At 30.8% G+C, this 18,358-nt stretch overlaps 1 protein-coding gene and 1 long non-coding RNA gene across 2 annotated transcripts; one reads left to right on the top strand and one right to left on the bottom strand.

Moving 5' to 3' along the window:
• Positions 1 to 5,291: 5,291 nt before the first annotated feature.
• On the top strand, positions 5,292 to 16,327 carry LOC145060238 (protein FAR1-RELATED SEQUENCE 5-like). The gene is made up of 9 exons (XM_079007944.1): positions 5,292 to 5,391; positions 12,514 to 12,548; positions 12,654 to 12,689; positions 13,099 to 13,201; positions 13,665 to 14,211; positions 14,272 to 14,469; positions 14,582 to 14,777; positions 14,955 to 15,371; positions 15,707 to 16,327. The coding sequence occupies exons 1-9, from the start codon at positions 5,292 to 5,294 to the stop codon at positions 16,325 to 16,327; spliced, it is 2,253 nt and encodes a 750-aa protein (XP_078864070.1).
• Positions 16,328 to 17,424: 1,097 nt separating this feature from the next.
• On the bottom strand, positions 17,425 to 17,915 carry LOC145070535 (uncharacterized). Its single transcript, XR_013689981.1, has 3 exons — positions 17,793 to 17,915; positions 17,582 to 17,719; positions 17,425 to 17,506 (listed from the first exon to the last, which is right to left on the bottom strand). It is a non-coding gene; the product is annotated as an uncharacterized LOC145070535 (long non-coding RNA).
• Positions 17,916 to 18,358: the final 443 nt, after the last annotated feature.

The following is an 18,358-nucleotide window of genomic DNA, read 5'->3' as shown; positions in this document are numbered from 1 at the left end:
AGATCGAATAACCTGTTTAAAAGATCAGACTTGTAATATATTAAATTAGGGCAAAACGAATAAATGCTGAGTTACGTCAATTATGAGATGACGGCTCAATAAATATTAGTTAATGCGGAATAACCCTAATCGCAACCTTTTTCACAGAAAAGATGTGTATGAATTACACAGCCTCCTGCTCTGATACCAATTGATAAGTTATAATAACAAACATGAAGATTGATTAGATCTTTGTAACAGGTATTGCGATGAACACAAAACAATAAATAAGACAAGAGTGGATCAAAATATGTCGAATGATTAGATCAAACAATCCTCAGCAGAGCTCGACTAAGAACTTCCGCTGTAGAGGATTTAGGGTTACAAGAACGATAATAATAAACTTCTGAATAATGCTCTGATCGTTCTATTCTATCGTTAACCTAAGAAGCATGCAAGCACCTATATTTATATTCAACCCTACTAAACTCACGGATGGACAGGCCCATACCGGAGATACAAAAATGGACTAGCTAAAGAGCCCAATAGACGCAACATATTATACAAAACACGACCCAACAAAATATATATATATATATATATATATATATATATATATATATATATATATATATATATACTAGGTTTAAACCCGTGGAACTCCATGGTTTAAAATTTGAAATATAATTATACTTTTGATAGTGTAAATAAAAAGATACCAAATTTTAGATATAATGAAGAATTATAATATTGTAATGTAATTAACATGAATAAATCAAATGAAACCTTACGATAAGTAGCAACCTACTTTTTAAAGTTAATCTATAATAGCAACCAACTTCATAGAATAGGTTGTGATAAGAACTTGTTCATTTTTTTGTTATTTTTCAAATTTGATCCTTTTGACATGATTTTTTTGGTAAATACCAACCAACTTTGCATATAGCAATCAACTTTATAGAAATTACAATCTACTTAACATTTTCATTCTCAATACCACTTCAACAAAATGTCATTTTCATTGATTTTAAATAGGTTTGGAATTATAATAACTTCAAAAACCAAAATATAACATTTGAACCGTAGGTATAAAAATATATTATCTGACTTCACAAATTACTTCATTGCCCACATGGAGTTTGAGAGACTCCTCATTAAATTTAGCAAGATAAGTCACATAGCCGCCACCATAAACTATAAATTAAGGCATTCAAATAATCCAGATAGGCCTTTGAGTACTGCATTGTCAAATATAAAAAAAAAACCCAATAAACCATGTCAAACTTCGAAGTATTAATTGTTGATAACAAATAAGAGTAATTACAAAAATGGTATGAAGTATGCAGTTTTTACTTTTACTGGGTTTAGTATAAAATGGAGCCTTTTTGTAATTTTGGTCCTCAGTTTTGGACCATATGTCGTTAACTTTAACAACCCTTCTCTTATTATTTTTTTTTATTATTAAAAAGGATCTCAACACTTTTCCATCAACAACGATTTCAACTAATTACACGTATAATACTTTAAAAAAAATGATAATATAACACAAACATGAAATAAATTAATCAATTTTCTTTTTGTCTCCAATAATGAATGCAAATTTAGAGTGCAGGTATTTAAACAAATTCAAATTTAACATGAAAATTTTCTTTTTCTTTCTATCTCCAAGATGTTTTATGATTATAATTATGTATAAATTTATTATTTGTTGTAATAAGTTTCCGATATGTTTGACGAAAAACTACTCAATGTTTATATTTGTACTAATTTAATAAGAAACATTACTTTTATTGTTCGGATCAAACTACTAGTTTTACATATAAATAAATAAGTATAAACTTTTTTATATAAAAATCAGAGTCTTATTTTTCTTAACTATCAAGTAATGGGTTATACAACATTGGTTACTTAAATATTCTCTTTAGCAGGTGCGATGTAACATTGATTCAATTGATTGAAATTTTAGTTTTTTGATTGTATGCATGAAAAAAATACTAAAGTAGGATCATTAACAATATGTTTATATTACTATAATCATACAAATTATATATTTTTACTAAAGCATGAAAAACTATTTAACAACTTATTCCTAACAATTGAAAGAAAAACATTATCAGTACCACAAACAAAAAGGGTTGAAACTTAAATTTAGATAAGAACAATACCATCATGAAGATGATTTATATTTCTTTCTCTAATTCAAATTACGGCTTCAAGAATCTTTTCAAGCATGTATCATTGTAATATGGTAAATTACACTCAGAGAGCTGACTAATAGAAGCTTTCAACTTGTTGACCTGCAAAAATTATAAAAACTATTCAACTATTGAAAATAAACTGTAAATGTTGATTCAAATTTGTAACATTGCATCAAGTGGTTTACAAAATGAAAATATAATTAGGAATACTGATGCAATTAACATTGGCCTCAGGGTAGGTATGAGACCAGTTGACATACATATGAGTTATGTAACAATTATCATGTACCCATATTTCTCTTAGACATTTAAGATAACACCTTTATGGCACTCTCTAAATCGTCAAACTTTATATAAAATGGCACCAAGAAAATCCACAATCACATAATAAAGATTATCAGTGGCAACGATGTATGTATTAGAAAGATGAACATGAGCTAAAAGCTAAAAATATAAAGTCACATGAACTAAAAAATAACATAATGAAAACCATAAGTGGTTCAAGATTTTAGAATTAGCAAGGAAATTTGTCTAAAAGATGAACATAAAGAAGACCCATCAAATATTCAAACTGCAAGACCCAAAACTATGTAAAGTAAAGTGTTTTTAGTTTTTCGTACTTATGGTTTCATGTATGCATTTCATCAAACATATGTGCTGCAACAACACACAACATCATAATTAAATACAATCAACTAATTATATTGCCTCAAATATGAACCATTGAGGGAGGAATATTATGTTTACGATTACCTCAACATAAACTCGAGCTATACACAACGATCTGGAGAGGATAACGTCCTTTCAACACCACGACCCATAATATGTTGTGGCTAGTTGAAGGCAGTTAACTGCCTCATGACTTATTTCTTGATTAATGACAACAATAATTAACACCAAAAATTAGGTAAATCCAAAAACCTAGAAAATTAAATAAAAATAAATGTACAACCAAGAGCAGTAATTGAGTTACCTGATTCGATAACCAAGCAGAATGAAAAGCCTCAGGATTCCTAGAAACGTTTAGGTTATTGGCGGTTACTAATGCTATGGTAGTGAGACAAAGCGATGGTGGTGGTGGTAATATCAACTCTTCATTCTATAGAATTGCAACATAAAATAGGGTTGGAAAGATAGAGTTTGACGCCAACGTAAATTACAAATTTTGTGGGTGTTGGGGTTTAGAGTAAAAGAGATGGAGGTACATGAATTAGAAAACGAAGCAGATCATGGCAATGTTATGCTCTTAGCATCTGTTCAACCAAAAAAAACAAAAGAAAGAAAAAAATTGCGGTGCGTATGTACGTATGAGAGAAAACCAAAATAAGAGATTAGAGGGGAAGACGGAGAAGGTAAGGCAGGGAAAGAAGAACACCTAGGATTGATTTGAAGTATATATGAAATAGATAGGCTATCCAATTCAAATTTGAAGGAGATATCCTTCCTGATTTCTTGATGATTCTTCCTGATTTTATGGGATGCGCTATTCAAAAAGAATGAAAGTCAATTAATAGCAATGAATAGGCCGGATTTAAAGTCTATGTAATTTATAATAGCAAGGGCAGTTTCGGAATTTCACTTTGAATAAGAGGTGTTGAGGAGTTGCCACATGGCATTAGAAGTATTGTTTTATTATAATAGGATATATATATATATATATATATATATATATATATATATTGTGTATTATAGAATCCTAAATTAATTTTTTTCTATGACAACATTGTACTTTCAAATTTTTATTATAATGAAGTACTGTACTTTGGAAAATCTACCTAAATATGGTGTTGTGGTTTCAATTTTTCTTTTTATGAATAATAAAAGTAGACTGATATTGTAACGCCCGTATATCCGGGCTAGTCAATTTAGAGACGATAAGTGTAAAAAAAATGACTTTTTTGATAGAAGAGTGTTTAGAATAAATAATCTTAACCAAGTTGTAGTATATGTCACATGGTTTTCGTACATATAAAGAACGCTAAAATCCGAGTTATAACGAAGAAGTTATGACCTGTCGAAATTTCGCGACAGATTCAGCACGACGTTGTAGGACGTAAATAGTGTATTTACGATAGAGCAATTTTCAGCTTTATCAATCTAAACAAAAGTCGTATAATACGTTAAACCGAGAGCGTGCATAAAAAGAACGTCTAAATCTGACTTCGTATGAGGAAGTTATGATTTTTCGAAGTTCCAACTTAGCAATATGCAACCCAAAGTTCGAATATGAGATCGAGTGGTTTCTAGCCGAAACAATCTAAATGAGAATAGAAGATCTCGTTGATAGTAATGCAACGGTGAAAAGACAGACGAAAACGGACGTCGGATGAAGAAGTTATGAATTTCTAACGGAGTTTTCCTGTCCCGGCCTACTAAAAATAATATAACAAAAATAAATTCAAATTTAGCCAACAGAGTCTAAACTAGAGTTGTGGAGCATAATCTCACCTATGCGTGGATATAAAGAACGTCGAAAACGGAACTTGTATGCGAAAGATATGAATTTCTGAAGTTCGGGGCACGAACCCCGACACTGTGTCAAAGTTCACAACGTGAACTCAGTAATAACGTCTCCCGGAGTCTGTCAGACCTAAGTTGCAATGACGCACCTGATGATGACTAAACTCACGACGTGAATATTTGAGATTCACGACGTGAATCCAGAAAAATGGCCCTATAAATAGAAATCGAAGGGCAGCTGATTTTGGTTGCTAATTCCTTCACTCTCTCACTCCCGATACCCTCTCTAGCTGTCTTGAAGCACCCCCGAAGCCCCGGTATCACCCCGACACCCGAAGCAAGTCTCGAAGCCCCGAAGATCCCGAGAAGAAAAGAGTTTCGAGCTGAAACTCTACCCGCGAGAAGCGCGGTTTTTGGAAGATAACCCGGTTACATCAAAAGAATAATATTTGAAGAGTCGTAGTGCTGTCCGAGCATCGTCTAATCAAGTGAGTGTGTAGTTACTTTCTTCTAACACATAGATATGAAGTATTTGTTATGAAATACGTGTTATGTGTTTATATATTGTTTGTTTACTTGAGATGGATGTTGAATGAATGTTTTATATAGGTTTTTAAATGGTTTAAACTGTATATGTAATTTTTATCTACAAATATGTTGGGTAGAACATGGGTAGACAAAATAGTTGGTGTGATGAAGGATGAGTTTGAGGATGAGACGAAGGATGATATAGATCGTGAGATGAGGGTGACAGGTGAAAAATGAGTGAAACCTTTACCCAAACGATGGCTCCGTCATTCAACAGAGTATGGATGACATCCACGAACTATTCTAGACAGTCCTATGGAACACTAGTAGGCTCACAACTTGTAGGTGTTATGAACTTGATGTTCACCGGTGTACTCTAAAAACCCTGCAGCTATGGACTTAGTGCCTTATATAAGTACGATGGTTTATGGTTTTAGTACCGTGTAGATGAACCTTGGTAGCTATGGATTTAGTACTGTGTAGATGAACCTTGGTAGCTATGGGTTTAGTACTGTGTAGATGAACCTTGGCAGCTATGGATTTATTGCTTGTTGTATAAACCTCAGGTAGCGATGGACTTCGTGCCTATTCCTTAGGTCAATCCTTAGGAATGAAGGATAGATAATTCTTAGGGTAGATCCTTATGATTAAAGAAGAGAATGGGGATGGGTAATTGGGTTGATTGTTTTATGATTAAATATAATAATTATATTATTGTGGGTTGAAAACCCTATATGCTCACCAGGCTCCCAAGCCTGACCCACTCAGTTTCTTTGTATTACAGGTAGTGGCGCGAGAGCATAAGTTGGATGACTTATCAAGATATTGTGGATTATAGATCAGTAGTTGTGAATAACTGTTGTAAGGTCTATTTTGTACTGTTTATGCTTTTGGTCTGTATCGGATCATGACATCCCAAGATTTTTGTTAGATAATGCAAAAATAAATTTCTTTAAAGAAATGCTTTGATAAATTCTAACCACATTTTGTTTTGGGAACAAATTTCGCAACTCTTTTCTTTAAAAGATTGCTCTAATTTTCAAAATAAAGCATAAACAAATCGGTCTTTTCTGGCCGTGAAAATGGGGATGTCACAGTTGGTATCAGAGCATTAGTTTAAGCGAACTAGGAATTTATAGGATTTTTAGACTTAAACCTAGAATGCTAAGCAATGATTGTGAGATGAGTGTCCGCTATATTTTAGACACGAGCACTAGTTTATTTTAGGAAAGATGCCTAAAATGCTTTTATGTGCTAAATGTTATATGTTTGCTATATATGATATGATTTGTCCGGATCTATGGTCTGTTGCCGACCAGATTTGGAAACCTTATATGTTTAGGATTCTAAGCGTATAGCTACGGTATTAGGACTAGCATGTAAACGTTTCGGAGAGATATGGATCATTTAAATATCTACCGTGAATGAGGATCTAAATTCACCTTATTCGGTGTATAGATCAAAAATGGCAAGAACTAGAAGTGGAGCTGGAAACGCAAACGAAAACAGGAATCAACCACGTGTGATTGAGCAAGTAGCTGTGGTAGCAGTAGTACCTGAGACAATGACAATGGCTGGGGTACAAGCGATGATTCAAATGATGTTGGATCGTCAAATGGAGGAAACTAGATGTCTGCTTCGGCAGAATCATGAAGAACTTACAATGCCAGTTGAACAACCTGAGCTGAATGATAGGTAGTCAGAATGAGGGAACTATAGTTGGACTGTTGGTCAAGCCAACCCACTGATAGATAGATGAAACAATCAGGATGGAGGAAATGACGGATGCGGGTGCAAGTACAAGGATTTCATGGAATCCAAACCGCCGTGTCTATCTGGAAGCCTGACACCAGTGGAAGTTATAGACTGGATCTATGAGATGGAGACAATGTTTGAGAGTTGCGAGTGTAGCAACAGACAGAAAACCACTCTCGCGATTCCTCTGTTAAAGTCTAGAGTGCCGAACTAGTGGAAGCTACTAGCTGGTTCGATGCCCAAGGGAGAAGCTAGCAAGATATCTTGGGAAGATTTTGTGGTGCAACTAAAGATGCAATACTACTCTAAGCAGGATCTTCTGGAAATCAACAATGAGTTCCAGTATCTGGAGAATGGAAGTTTGAACGGCGGAATCGTTCGAGGTTGGATGACTTCATGTAGTATCATAACAGTTGAATAAATAGTAAAGAAAGCAAACACAACCATCATAAATATAATTTAAAAGGTTACATTGTTGATTGTATTACATGTTTCAAAAGAAATTACATTATGATGATATAATAAGTTTGAAATTTGACGCCTTAGCGTCCTTTCCCAAAAGCAGTTGTTACATGTATTACTGAATCCCTGAGAAATACAAGTAGTTTTGAAAAAGTGTCAAGAATTAAGTTGGTGAGTTCATAAGCATTTTTGTATAAGAATTGTATGCCTTTTTGTATAAAGTAACTGTGTTTGTATCTAGAAAATCCAATATTTTCCATAAATGAATAGTAGTTTTAAATGATTCGAAAATGAAATGCGTAAGTAGTTTCCATACTTAAAATAGTGTAAGTAGATTTATATATGTATATATAATCACTAAGGCATTTGATAGCCTCGTAAATCAAATGCTTTAATACTTCATGTGAGTTTTATAACCATACTATTGACCAGACTGCCTGTTACAACGTTCTTCAGGCGTTGTAATGATATGACATTTGTCACCCCAGACCTGCCGGTCCAACTGTAGCCAACAGTTTAGGTGTGGGATTGTCAATCCCGTATAGATCTATACACAAGTATCACGCTCTCCCTACAAGAGATTATGGTATATAATACAAGACTTAAAATGCGTACGTGAAAGTACGTGAAGTCAAATGTCTCACAAAGTTTGTATCAAATAGAGTTACGTATGAAAAGTCCATTGTTCTTGTAAATGCAAGTATTTCCTTTCTATAGTGTTTATAGAGTGTAAAGTATCATGAATATCTCATAAACTATACCTATTATAGTTTTCCAAAAATGTATTTCATTTGCATGATAAACCTTAGTGTGTTACTAACTTTGCATGTAAAGTATAACATTTGTAATAATAAAGTATAACATTTGTAATAATATTATTCTATGTGTTTAACATTTATACACCAAATGTAGATAAAGTATTTGAAACTGTATGTAATGATTTGCATTTTAACATAAGTTTTTCTTGCGTTTCACTTGTATCCCCCCCCTTAAAACATAGAAAAGACGTGAAAATATAGGGGTATGAACTCACCTGGAAAGATTGATGATTTGTAGAAAACGAGACATTTCTCGGGCAGCACTTCGACCGGAAAGAAATGAGTTTCTCGGGTATTTCGGAGCTTCGGACCTTCGTCAGGACTTGGATACGTAACCGGGGCGTCGGGGTAGTCTCGAGGGGCTCGGAAGTGAAAAAGTGGGAGAGAAATGGTGTGAATAAGCAATTTGAGCCGGCACCATCGCATCCTTATTTATAGGGGTGGAGGCAGCTTCGTACGTTGGGCGTACTTCGAAGTTACACGGGGCGTAACGCGTCCGCAGCTCGTACGCTGGGCGTACCCTCGTACGTGAGGCGTACGTCATGCATGACGCCTTCCTCGTCTGCCGGACTTCGGATGGGACGGGGGTAGAGGGCATAGGGGAGACGTGGCCGATCCGAGGCCCCGTATGGCGTACGTTGAGCGTACCCTCGTACGCCGGGCAACCCCCCCTCGGTTTGAGCCTCAATCTTCTAAAATGCGTAACTTTCGCATACGAGCTCCGTTTTTGACGTTCTTTATATCCACACGTAGGTGAGAATATATTCTACAACTTTTTTTTAGACTTTATTGGAAAATTTTGACTTTATTTTTAATTATATATTTTTAATAGGCCAGGTTAGGAAAAGAACGTTAAAATTTCATAACTTCTTCATCCGATGTCCGTTTTCGTCTGTCTTTTTACCGTTGTACTACTATTGTCGAGATCTTCAACTCTCGTTTAGGTTGTGTCGGCTAAATATCGCTCGATCTCTATTTCGAGTTTTTAGCTGTCTCCCGCTACTCCGGAACTTAGAAAAATCCTAACTTCCTCATACGAAGTTAGATTTGGACGTTCTTTTTATGTATGTTCACGGTTTAATGATATCCACGACATTTGTTTAGATACTTAAGGCTAAAAAGGTATTTTATTAAAATTTTGCGTTTTACGCTTAATAGTGTTTTACCGGTTTTGTTGCGGATTTTCGATTGGTCATAATTAAGGGTGTTCATTTGGATGGATCGGTTTGATTCGATCCAATCAAGTAAATCTAAATTGATTTCGTTTTTCAAACCATGAATCCGAATTGTCCAAACTAAATTCAAATCCGATCCGATCCGATCTAATTACAATTCGGTTGGATCGGTTTTTATAATTCGGTTTTCAAAAATCGAAACATTTTAAAACGACATATAATTATAATATTACCCAACTTTACACAAGAAGCAAAAACAATTAATTTAGTTGTGATTTGAAATTTATAAACAACTAATAAGAAGATAAATCATAGTTAAATATTTTATAGATACAAAATTTCAAGAGAAAATGCATATTAATGTTTTTTTTATCGGGTGAAACGTTTTGAACGTTTTTGAAAAAATAAATTACAAAATTAATAAATAATTATATATATATATATATATATATATATATATATATATATATATATTATAAATAGATAAATAATAAATGTTTATTCGGTTTTTTTGGACTATTCGGTTCTTATTTTATAAACCAAAACCAATTCGAAATCCAAAATAATAATTCGGTTTTGTTGAAAACCAATCCAAAAATCCGAATATCCGAACTAAATAGTCCAATCCAAATTGTCCAATTGGATAATTCGATTTTATCCGAATATTGAACAGCCCTAGTTATAATTTATTCGTTAAAAATTAGATTTTTGTGTTCTTTATGTTTCTGAAAACATAGTTACAATATCTATTACTTTATGTATCCCAATTGAGACTTTTGAACATTTTATTTCTGATGCTATTTTTATTTATTTATTAATTCAAAATAGATTACAATGGACATACACCTAATATAAAGTTCTTTTAGCTTGAATTCTTAGAAAAAAAAATCCCAAAATATCCATGTACTTAAACTTTATTAATAAAGAAGCCATTGATTCATCATGCGATGCACATACACCTGATACATAGTTCTTGTTACTTGAATTCTTGAAAAAAAAATTCCCAAAATACCCCCGTCCTTAATCTTTATTAGTAAAAAAACCATTGATTTTGTGAAATAAATAATATTAGTCAAAGAGAACCCAAGAATGTATATCATTTAGAAATGTTTTGAAACTTGTTAGCATAAAGAGTTGATAAAAGGAGAAATCCTTATTATAGCCATTAAAAAATATGATAATTACAAAAATCACCAAAATGAGTGGCTTTGTATAAAAATTGACCCATTTTTTTTTTGTAACTTTTAACAAAATGACTAATTAAAAGAGATAAATTTAATCATATGACATCATTTTTTCATAAATATGGTCCACCATTTGACAATGTATTTTCGAAATATAATCTTTTTCGAAAACAAAAATTTTTACTTTCAACTTTTTATAAATTTAAATGTAGGGACCATTCATAAAGCAATTTTACAATTCGAAACTAATGCTCATTTCTATTGGTCAAGTGTTCAATTTGTCAAATGTCACTTCATATTCTACTCATTTTTGTGATTACCCCTTAAAACACATTTTTGTGTGTGTAACAAATAAAAATTTTCAAAAAAATCATATATATTATTGCTATTGTGGTTTTTAATAAATAAAAATGAGATTTTTTAGTGAAAAAGATGTAGATATTATCTTTATTTTGAGTTTTTTAATAAACAAATATGAGTTTTCTTTAAATTAATTTAGTATATATATATAAAAAGAAAAGATTTTCAAAAAGAACCTTAAACTTTAAACTTATTAAAGAAAAAATCATGTTTATTTTCAGAAAACTGATTCACATTTTTAGAAAATTTCTAGAAAGAACATTATCTTGAAACAAGATTTTTTTTCAAGTATTTACTGGTTTTTTGGGTTAAACTACAATAAAAAAAATTGGTATGGCTTTTACGTCAATAAAGCCAAACTTTAGGGACTTTACTCCGGATTTCCATAATTAAATCATACAAACTATAAAATTAATACAAAATAAATTTGTTATAATACTAATTTTAAAATTAAACAATTATGTGAAAAGAAAAATAAAGTTTTAGGGACTTTACTCCAGATTTCCCACAAATAAATCATTCAAACTATAAAATTAATACAAATAATTAGATGTAATACTAATTTTAAAATTAAACAATTATGTGAAAAGAAAAGTACATATAATTCTTGCACTCATTTTTTTTCAATATTTATTTGTACTTCATATATATATATATATATATATATATATATATATATATATATAAAAGTAGGTTCTTTTGAGATTCCGAAAAAAATAAAGATCTAGATATTCAACCTCAGCCACAAATTTTTATTTGTTGTTCTAGTGGTCTTGCATACTGATGCGATGAGAGAGTTATAGTTGTAAATAATTATTCAGCACCGTCCGTTCTTTTCCTCCGCCACTTTCCTAACACCACAACCGTCATTGTCACCGCCACTACCACCACATCTTCTCACCACCTCTTCCACAAACTAACCCCACCACTACCACATCTGTCACCTATACCACCAGACTATTGTCACCACCTTGTCAGCCACCGATCACCATAATCATATACGATTACTCAATCTTTGAACAAATATATATGTATAATCATATATGATTATACATCTCTGCCATATAATCATTTATGATTAGGCATAACCTGCTGTTGCGGAGCGTGAGAGCTGCAAATCAGAAATATGTGACATAAATATGTGACTGGGGTTGAATCTCATGATTACTATTTTGTTTAGAATCTCAAGTGAACCATCACACACACACACACACACACACACACATATATATATATATATATATATATATATATATATATATATATATATATAGAGAGAGAGAGAGAGGTGGGTTCAATTGAGAAAATAAAAAAGGTTGAGAATGGGGGAATCATTCTCAGCCAATCATTTATCTAACATGTTCAAATTAAAAAAATACGCGTGTCCATTTTCATTAAGGGTATCTTTGTAAATTAGCAACTTTTTTACACAGAACTTACATGTTCGTGTTATCAGGTTCCAATTTGATGATATCTTTATATCGTTTGAATCGAATATGAGGAATTCATTATCAAGATTATTTTCTTTATATAACTCGTTAGCAATTATACGTTTTCATTCCATTAATCGTGAAGTTTTGCATCTGTGTTTCAGTTTTCTACTTCTTTATCAGCTTCCGATTTGATCAGGTATGTATATCGTTTGAATCGGATAGATCGGAGTTATTTATATAACTTGTTAGCAATTATACGTTTTCATTCAATTAATCGTGAAGTTTCGCATCTGTGTTTCAGTTTTCTACTTCGTTTTTGAGTTTCCGATTTGATCAGGTATGTATATCGTTTGAATCGGATAGATCGGAGTTCATTATCAAGATTATTGCTTTTTATAATTTATTTTGAATTACGCTTATTATATTCCTTTTGGAGTTGTTTCATCGGAGTTCATTATCAAGATTATCAAGTTTCGAATATGTATTGGAGTTATTTCACCTGATTTTTGTTAAGTAGTTTGAGATATTTATTTCATCAGTTATATCGTCGTAGTTTTTACGTTCTATACTGAGAGAGATTGCTTAATTACATCATATGATCATATATGATTTAAGTTTCTTTCAGATATTTTGTACGTTGAGGTGAGATATATTCGAAATTAACCAGGTTTTCATATTTACGACTTTTTTTTGTGAGATATATTTGATATATTCGATATTAAGATTGTTTTTGTTTATTTATATAGATCATTTGGTGTATTATGTCCAATTCTAGTGTTATTAATGGTGATTTGTATTCTTCTATGAGTGAGAGTGAAGAAGAAGATGTTGAGAACTCATTTTTTGAAGGTATCAGTTATTGAATTATTTTGTTGTTTTTAATTTTATTGATTATCATTTATTTACATATGAATATGTTAATATGAATAAATTGTTGTCTTATTCATATATGAATAAACGTGTGATAATTGTAATTTCGAATTTATTATTTTTTTCGTTTTATTCATATATGAATTAGTTATGTTTTATTTACATATGAATATGTTAAAATGAATAAATTGTTGTCTTATTCATATTATGAATAAACATGTATTAATTGTAATTTCAAATTTATTATTTTTTCGTTTTATTCATATATGAATAAGTTATGTTTTATTATATATATTTTGAATCCTCATGAATTTTATGTATTCATATATGAATGTTTTTTGTTTTATTTATATGAGTTTTATGTATTCATATATATATATATATATATATATATATATATATATATATATATTATTGTTTTATTCATGCATTATTATTTTAGGTGGTGAATCTTCAAGTTCAGTACATGATGCACAATATTTTGATGATATAATTGGAGAACATGTCTATAAGCCAGATGTACCTGTTCAACTTATTCCTTTTAAGGGTTTAATCTTCAAATCATTAAAGTTGGCTATCAAAATGTATTCTGAGTATGCTGAAATTGGTGGTTTTGATGTTAGACTGAGCACACAGTCAAGGTTTGATAACAAGATTATAAAGAAGAAACATGTTATATGTAATCGTGGTGGTAAACAGAAAAAGAAATCTTGTGACACATTAGGTACAAGTGGTGTTAGGAGGAAACGAAATTCAAATTCAAGAGCTATTGGTTGTCAAGCAAAGATTATATTTGAATCTGTGTATGGAACTCCAGATTATAAAGTTTTTCAGTTTGATGAACTTCACAACCATCCACTTGAGAAGAGAAGCGATTTAAAAAAGGCGAGACAAATGTCATATTCAGAAAAAGAGTTTATTTTGCGTGCTTCCACATCAAAAATAGGTCCAACTATGGCTCATAAGTTGAGGGCAAGTCTAAGAGGTGGGTAAGAGTTTGTAAAGACCAAAGTAGTTGACTATAAAAATTTAAGGAGAGATATCAACAGGGTTATTGGTTATAAAGATGCCCAAATGATAGTAAACACAATGAATGAACGTCGAGCTCACTATCCAAATTACTCATTTGAGTTTAATTGTCAAGATGATGTTTTGGACTGTATGTTTTGGGATGATGAAATGGAGAAGGCATATTATGCTGAATTTGGTGATGTTATCTCGTTTGATGCGACTTTCCGAACAAACAAGTAAGTTATTTTATCTACTTTTGTTTATAGCTTATTCATATATAAATATTTTTATATTCACTTATTAATACATCAAAAATTGACTCTAATGAACATTTTTTTTGTGTGTTAGGTATCGAATGGTTTTTGTTCCGTTTACTGCTATTGACCATCATAAAAAATCGGTTACTGTTGGATCTGGGTTGCTAAGCAATGAAAGCATTGAGTCTTACTCTTGGTTGCTTAAAGCATTTCTTAAAACTCATGGGAAAGAACCAACACTTGTTTTAACTGATCAAGATGCTGCAATAAAAGAAGTTGTTGAGAATGTGTTTCGTAATTCAAAGCACCGATTATGTATGTGGCATATAATGAAAAAGTTGAAAAAAGGTATTATTTTAATATATTTGAAATATATTACTTATTAGTGTATTCATTTATGAATATTGATTGTTATTTTACTTATTATTATTTATTCATTGATGAATATTTTTGTTTTAATACAGATATCAGATTATTTATTTACAAACACAGACTTTAGAAAAAGGTTTTCGAAGCTTGTTTGGGACATTAATATGAAACCTGATGTTTTTGAGGTGAAGTGGGGTTTGCTTATGAAGGAATTCAATCTTGAAGACACAAGATGGTTTACAGACATGTTTACAATACATGATTCATGGATATCTGGATATTTTAGTGATATTCCAATGTGTGGTTTGATGAAGACTACATCGAGGTTAGAGAGTATGAATTCATTCTTTAATACATATTCAGAAAGTGGGAACTTACTTTTGAATTTCATGATGAATTATGACACTGCCATTCAAAAGCAAAGGAATACTCAACGAGAGCTTGATAGGGCATCAAAGAAAGCATCATATAAAATGCAAACACCTCGAGAAATAGAACTGCAAGCATCAAAGGTTTATACAAGTACATTATTTTTTGAGGTGCAAAAAGAAATATATAAAGCATGTTTTTTCTGTACGTACTCATATGTTGGTATTGAAGATGGTTGGGAAGTTTACATTGTGCAGCACAACAACAGTAAAAGTGATTTTAAAAATGAATTTAAGGTAATTTTACTTGTTTTTTATGAAAAATGTAATAATATTCATATATGAATATGATAATATTCATATATGAATATATGAATATATATATATATATATATATATATATATATATATATATATATGAGTGTTGATATGAGTAGTCTTATATGAATGTAAATGTGTAAATTTTGTTTTTGTATCAGGTTGAAATAAAAGCTGAAGAGAAAGAAATAAATTGCAGTTGTGAACATTTTAAGTGTATGGGTGTTTTATGCAGACATGATTTTACAATAATGATGAGATGTGGTGTTAAAGAAATTCCTGAAAGGTACATTTTGAAGAGATGGAGAAAGGATGTGATATCAAGAAATTATCGTTTTAGTTCTGTTCAATCCGATTCAGGTGATTGTGAAAATCTAAAGCTAGTCAATGATTCATATTATAGTTTTGAATCATGTTTGGATATTGTAAGAGATGACAAAAAGAGATTGGCTTTGTTTGCTGAGAAACAACAAATGTTGTTGAAGGAATTTGAGAGTGATTATATTTCTCCTGGATTGAAAAGCAAGACAGATGGTGAAGTCGTATGCAAGCTTTTGGGTGTTACTATTCCTATTCCAGAAGAGATTAATATTCATGTTCCTGAAGTTCAAAGCAATAAAGGTTCTGGAATCAAGAAAAGAATTCCAAGTGCAGGTGAAGTAGCATATGAAAATTCTAAAAAAGAACATAGAATGTGTTCAGGATGTGGAAAGCGAGTTCCACACAATTTACGTACTTGTCCAGAAAGAGTTGGAGCTGCTAAATCAGCAAAAGACAGTTAGGGATTTTTTTTATTCATTTATGAATATATGCAGATAAAAACAATAAACAATAATATTCATGTATGAATAATACACATTTATATTGATATGGTAAATTGATATGTTGATATTTGTTTTTTAAATTACTATAAAATAAGTTATATTGATATTGTGAATTATTTATAAATGAATATAAATATGTGAAATTTGTTATACTAATAAATAAGTAATATTCATATACGAACTTTTTTATGTTAATATCTGAACTTTGTTATACTAACATATTACTTTGAACTTATTCATAAATGAATATATCATATTCGTATTCATTTATGAATAAATAAAAATAAAATTTGAAAATATTTGAATATAAAAAAAAAATGACATAAATAAGCAAACTTGTTTCTACTAATAAGTTAGTTATATTCATATATGAAATTTGTTATATTCATATATGAACTTTGTTATACTGACATATTACTCCTAATTTAATCATAAATGAAGATATCATATTCGTATTCATTTATGAATAAACATAAATAAAATTTGAAAATATTTAAATATAAAAAACTGACAGAAATAAGCGAAGTTGTTTCTATTACATAATCATTCAACACAAGATAATAAAATCTATTCATAAGACTTTCACAAAATATTAAAATGATGTTCAACAATATTTAACAAACCATTTAAAACTTGTTTCGCAGAATCATCTTACATGTACTTCAAATCCATTCATCTTCAACACAAACTATTCTATAGCATCACACTTCAACATTCTTTCATCTTCACAAGCAATCGTTAATATTCTTTTAACATTTTTTGAATTGTTTGCATAGCTTTGTATGCATGATCAGTACGCACTTTGAATTCAACTTTTTGATATTTTTCAGCAAGATCCAACACCTTAGCCTTCAACATGTTAATTTCAGAAGTTAGCATTATGTGTGCATATCTTTGGCTGAGCTTCTCTAAAGTAGTTTGCTGAACTGCACTTTCTTTATGAAGACCTGGTTTCCACTTTGAGAGTGGTTGTCCCATATAGGTCTCCATATGTCTCATTGAAAAGACCCCACAATCAACTTTGTTTTTAACTATTCTCCATGACATTTCAAATCGTTGGGGTTTGATACTTTCTTTTGAGATTGCATTTGCTCTTGGATGGTTTATTTCTTTAAAGTATCTCACAAACAAATTTTTCTGATCATTAAATAAAATAAAAGTTAGATATGTAATAAATTGGTTCTTTTATGTTGTTATGAACTGGGTACATACCAAAGGTTTCATTATTACTCCGTATTTCCCTTCATAATCCCCCTCAACTGCACTATTGTCTAGAATTTCAATTGACGGTTTCTTTAAGTTGAAGACAATCACAAAAATGTGAGCACTTTTAACAACTGGAAAGAATACCTGTTTTTATGTATATAATGGTAAGTATTTTGTTGATAAAATATATATAAAAAAACAACTTTAATTAACATACCATGTCAATATCTTTTATGTTCAAGATTTTTTTGTACCCATTGGTACTATCATGAAAGTTCTCCTTGAATTTTTCATACTTTCTTTCATCAGACAATGTTGAAGTTAGATAAGCAGTCTGTAACCAATATAATCATATGTGAATTTCGATTGAATATATATAATTATGTTAAAGAATACATCATATTTGTATAATCATATGTGAATTTAAGTTGTAAAAAAATATAATATTCATAAATGAATACATCATATTGGTGTATTCATTTATGAATAAGGAAGGAATTAAGGTTAGAACATAAACTTACAGAAACTCCAACTTTCAAGAAGAGTCTGTATGGTGAATTTCCAAAATCCCTTTCCAATTCTTGGTGGTTAAGTAAATCAGACCAAGTGTCTAAAACTTCTCCAAAAATCTCTGTGTTTGCATATAGACTCTCCATAACTGCTCTTTCTGCTATCTGACCATATTTTGTCTGGACAACCACATCTTTGCAAATATATAATCAAAATGTCATAGATTATTATCTATATAATAATCATATATGAATATATATAAAATAAAGTTAC

The sequence above is a fragment of the Lactuca serriola genome, chromosome 1 (genome assembly GCF_051521515.1).
Source record: "Lactuca serriola cultivar US96UC23 chromosome 1, Lser_US96UC23_V15, whole genome shotgun sequence".
Classification (NCBI taxonomy): domain Eukaryota; kingdom Viridiplantae; phylum Streptophyta; class Magnoliopsida; order Asterales; family Asteraceae; genus Lactuca; species Lactuca serriola.
Note: the sequence above shows the minus strand (reverse complement) of the source record. Positions and strands in the feature narration are given on the sequence as shown.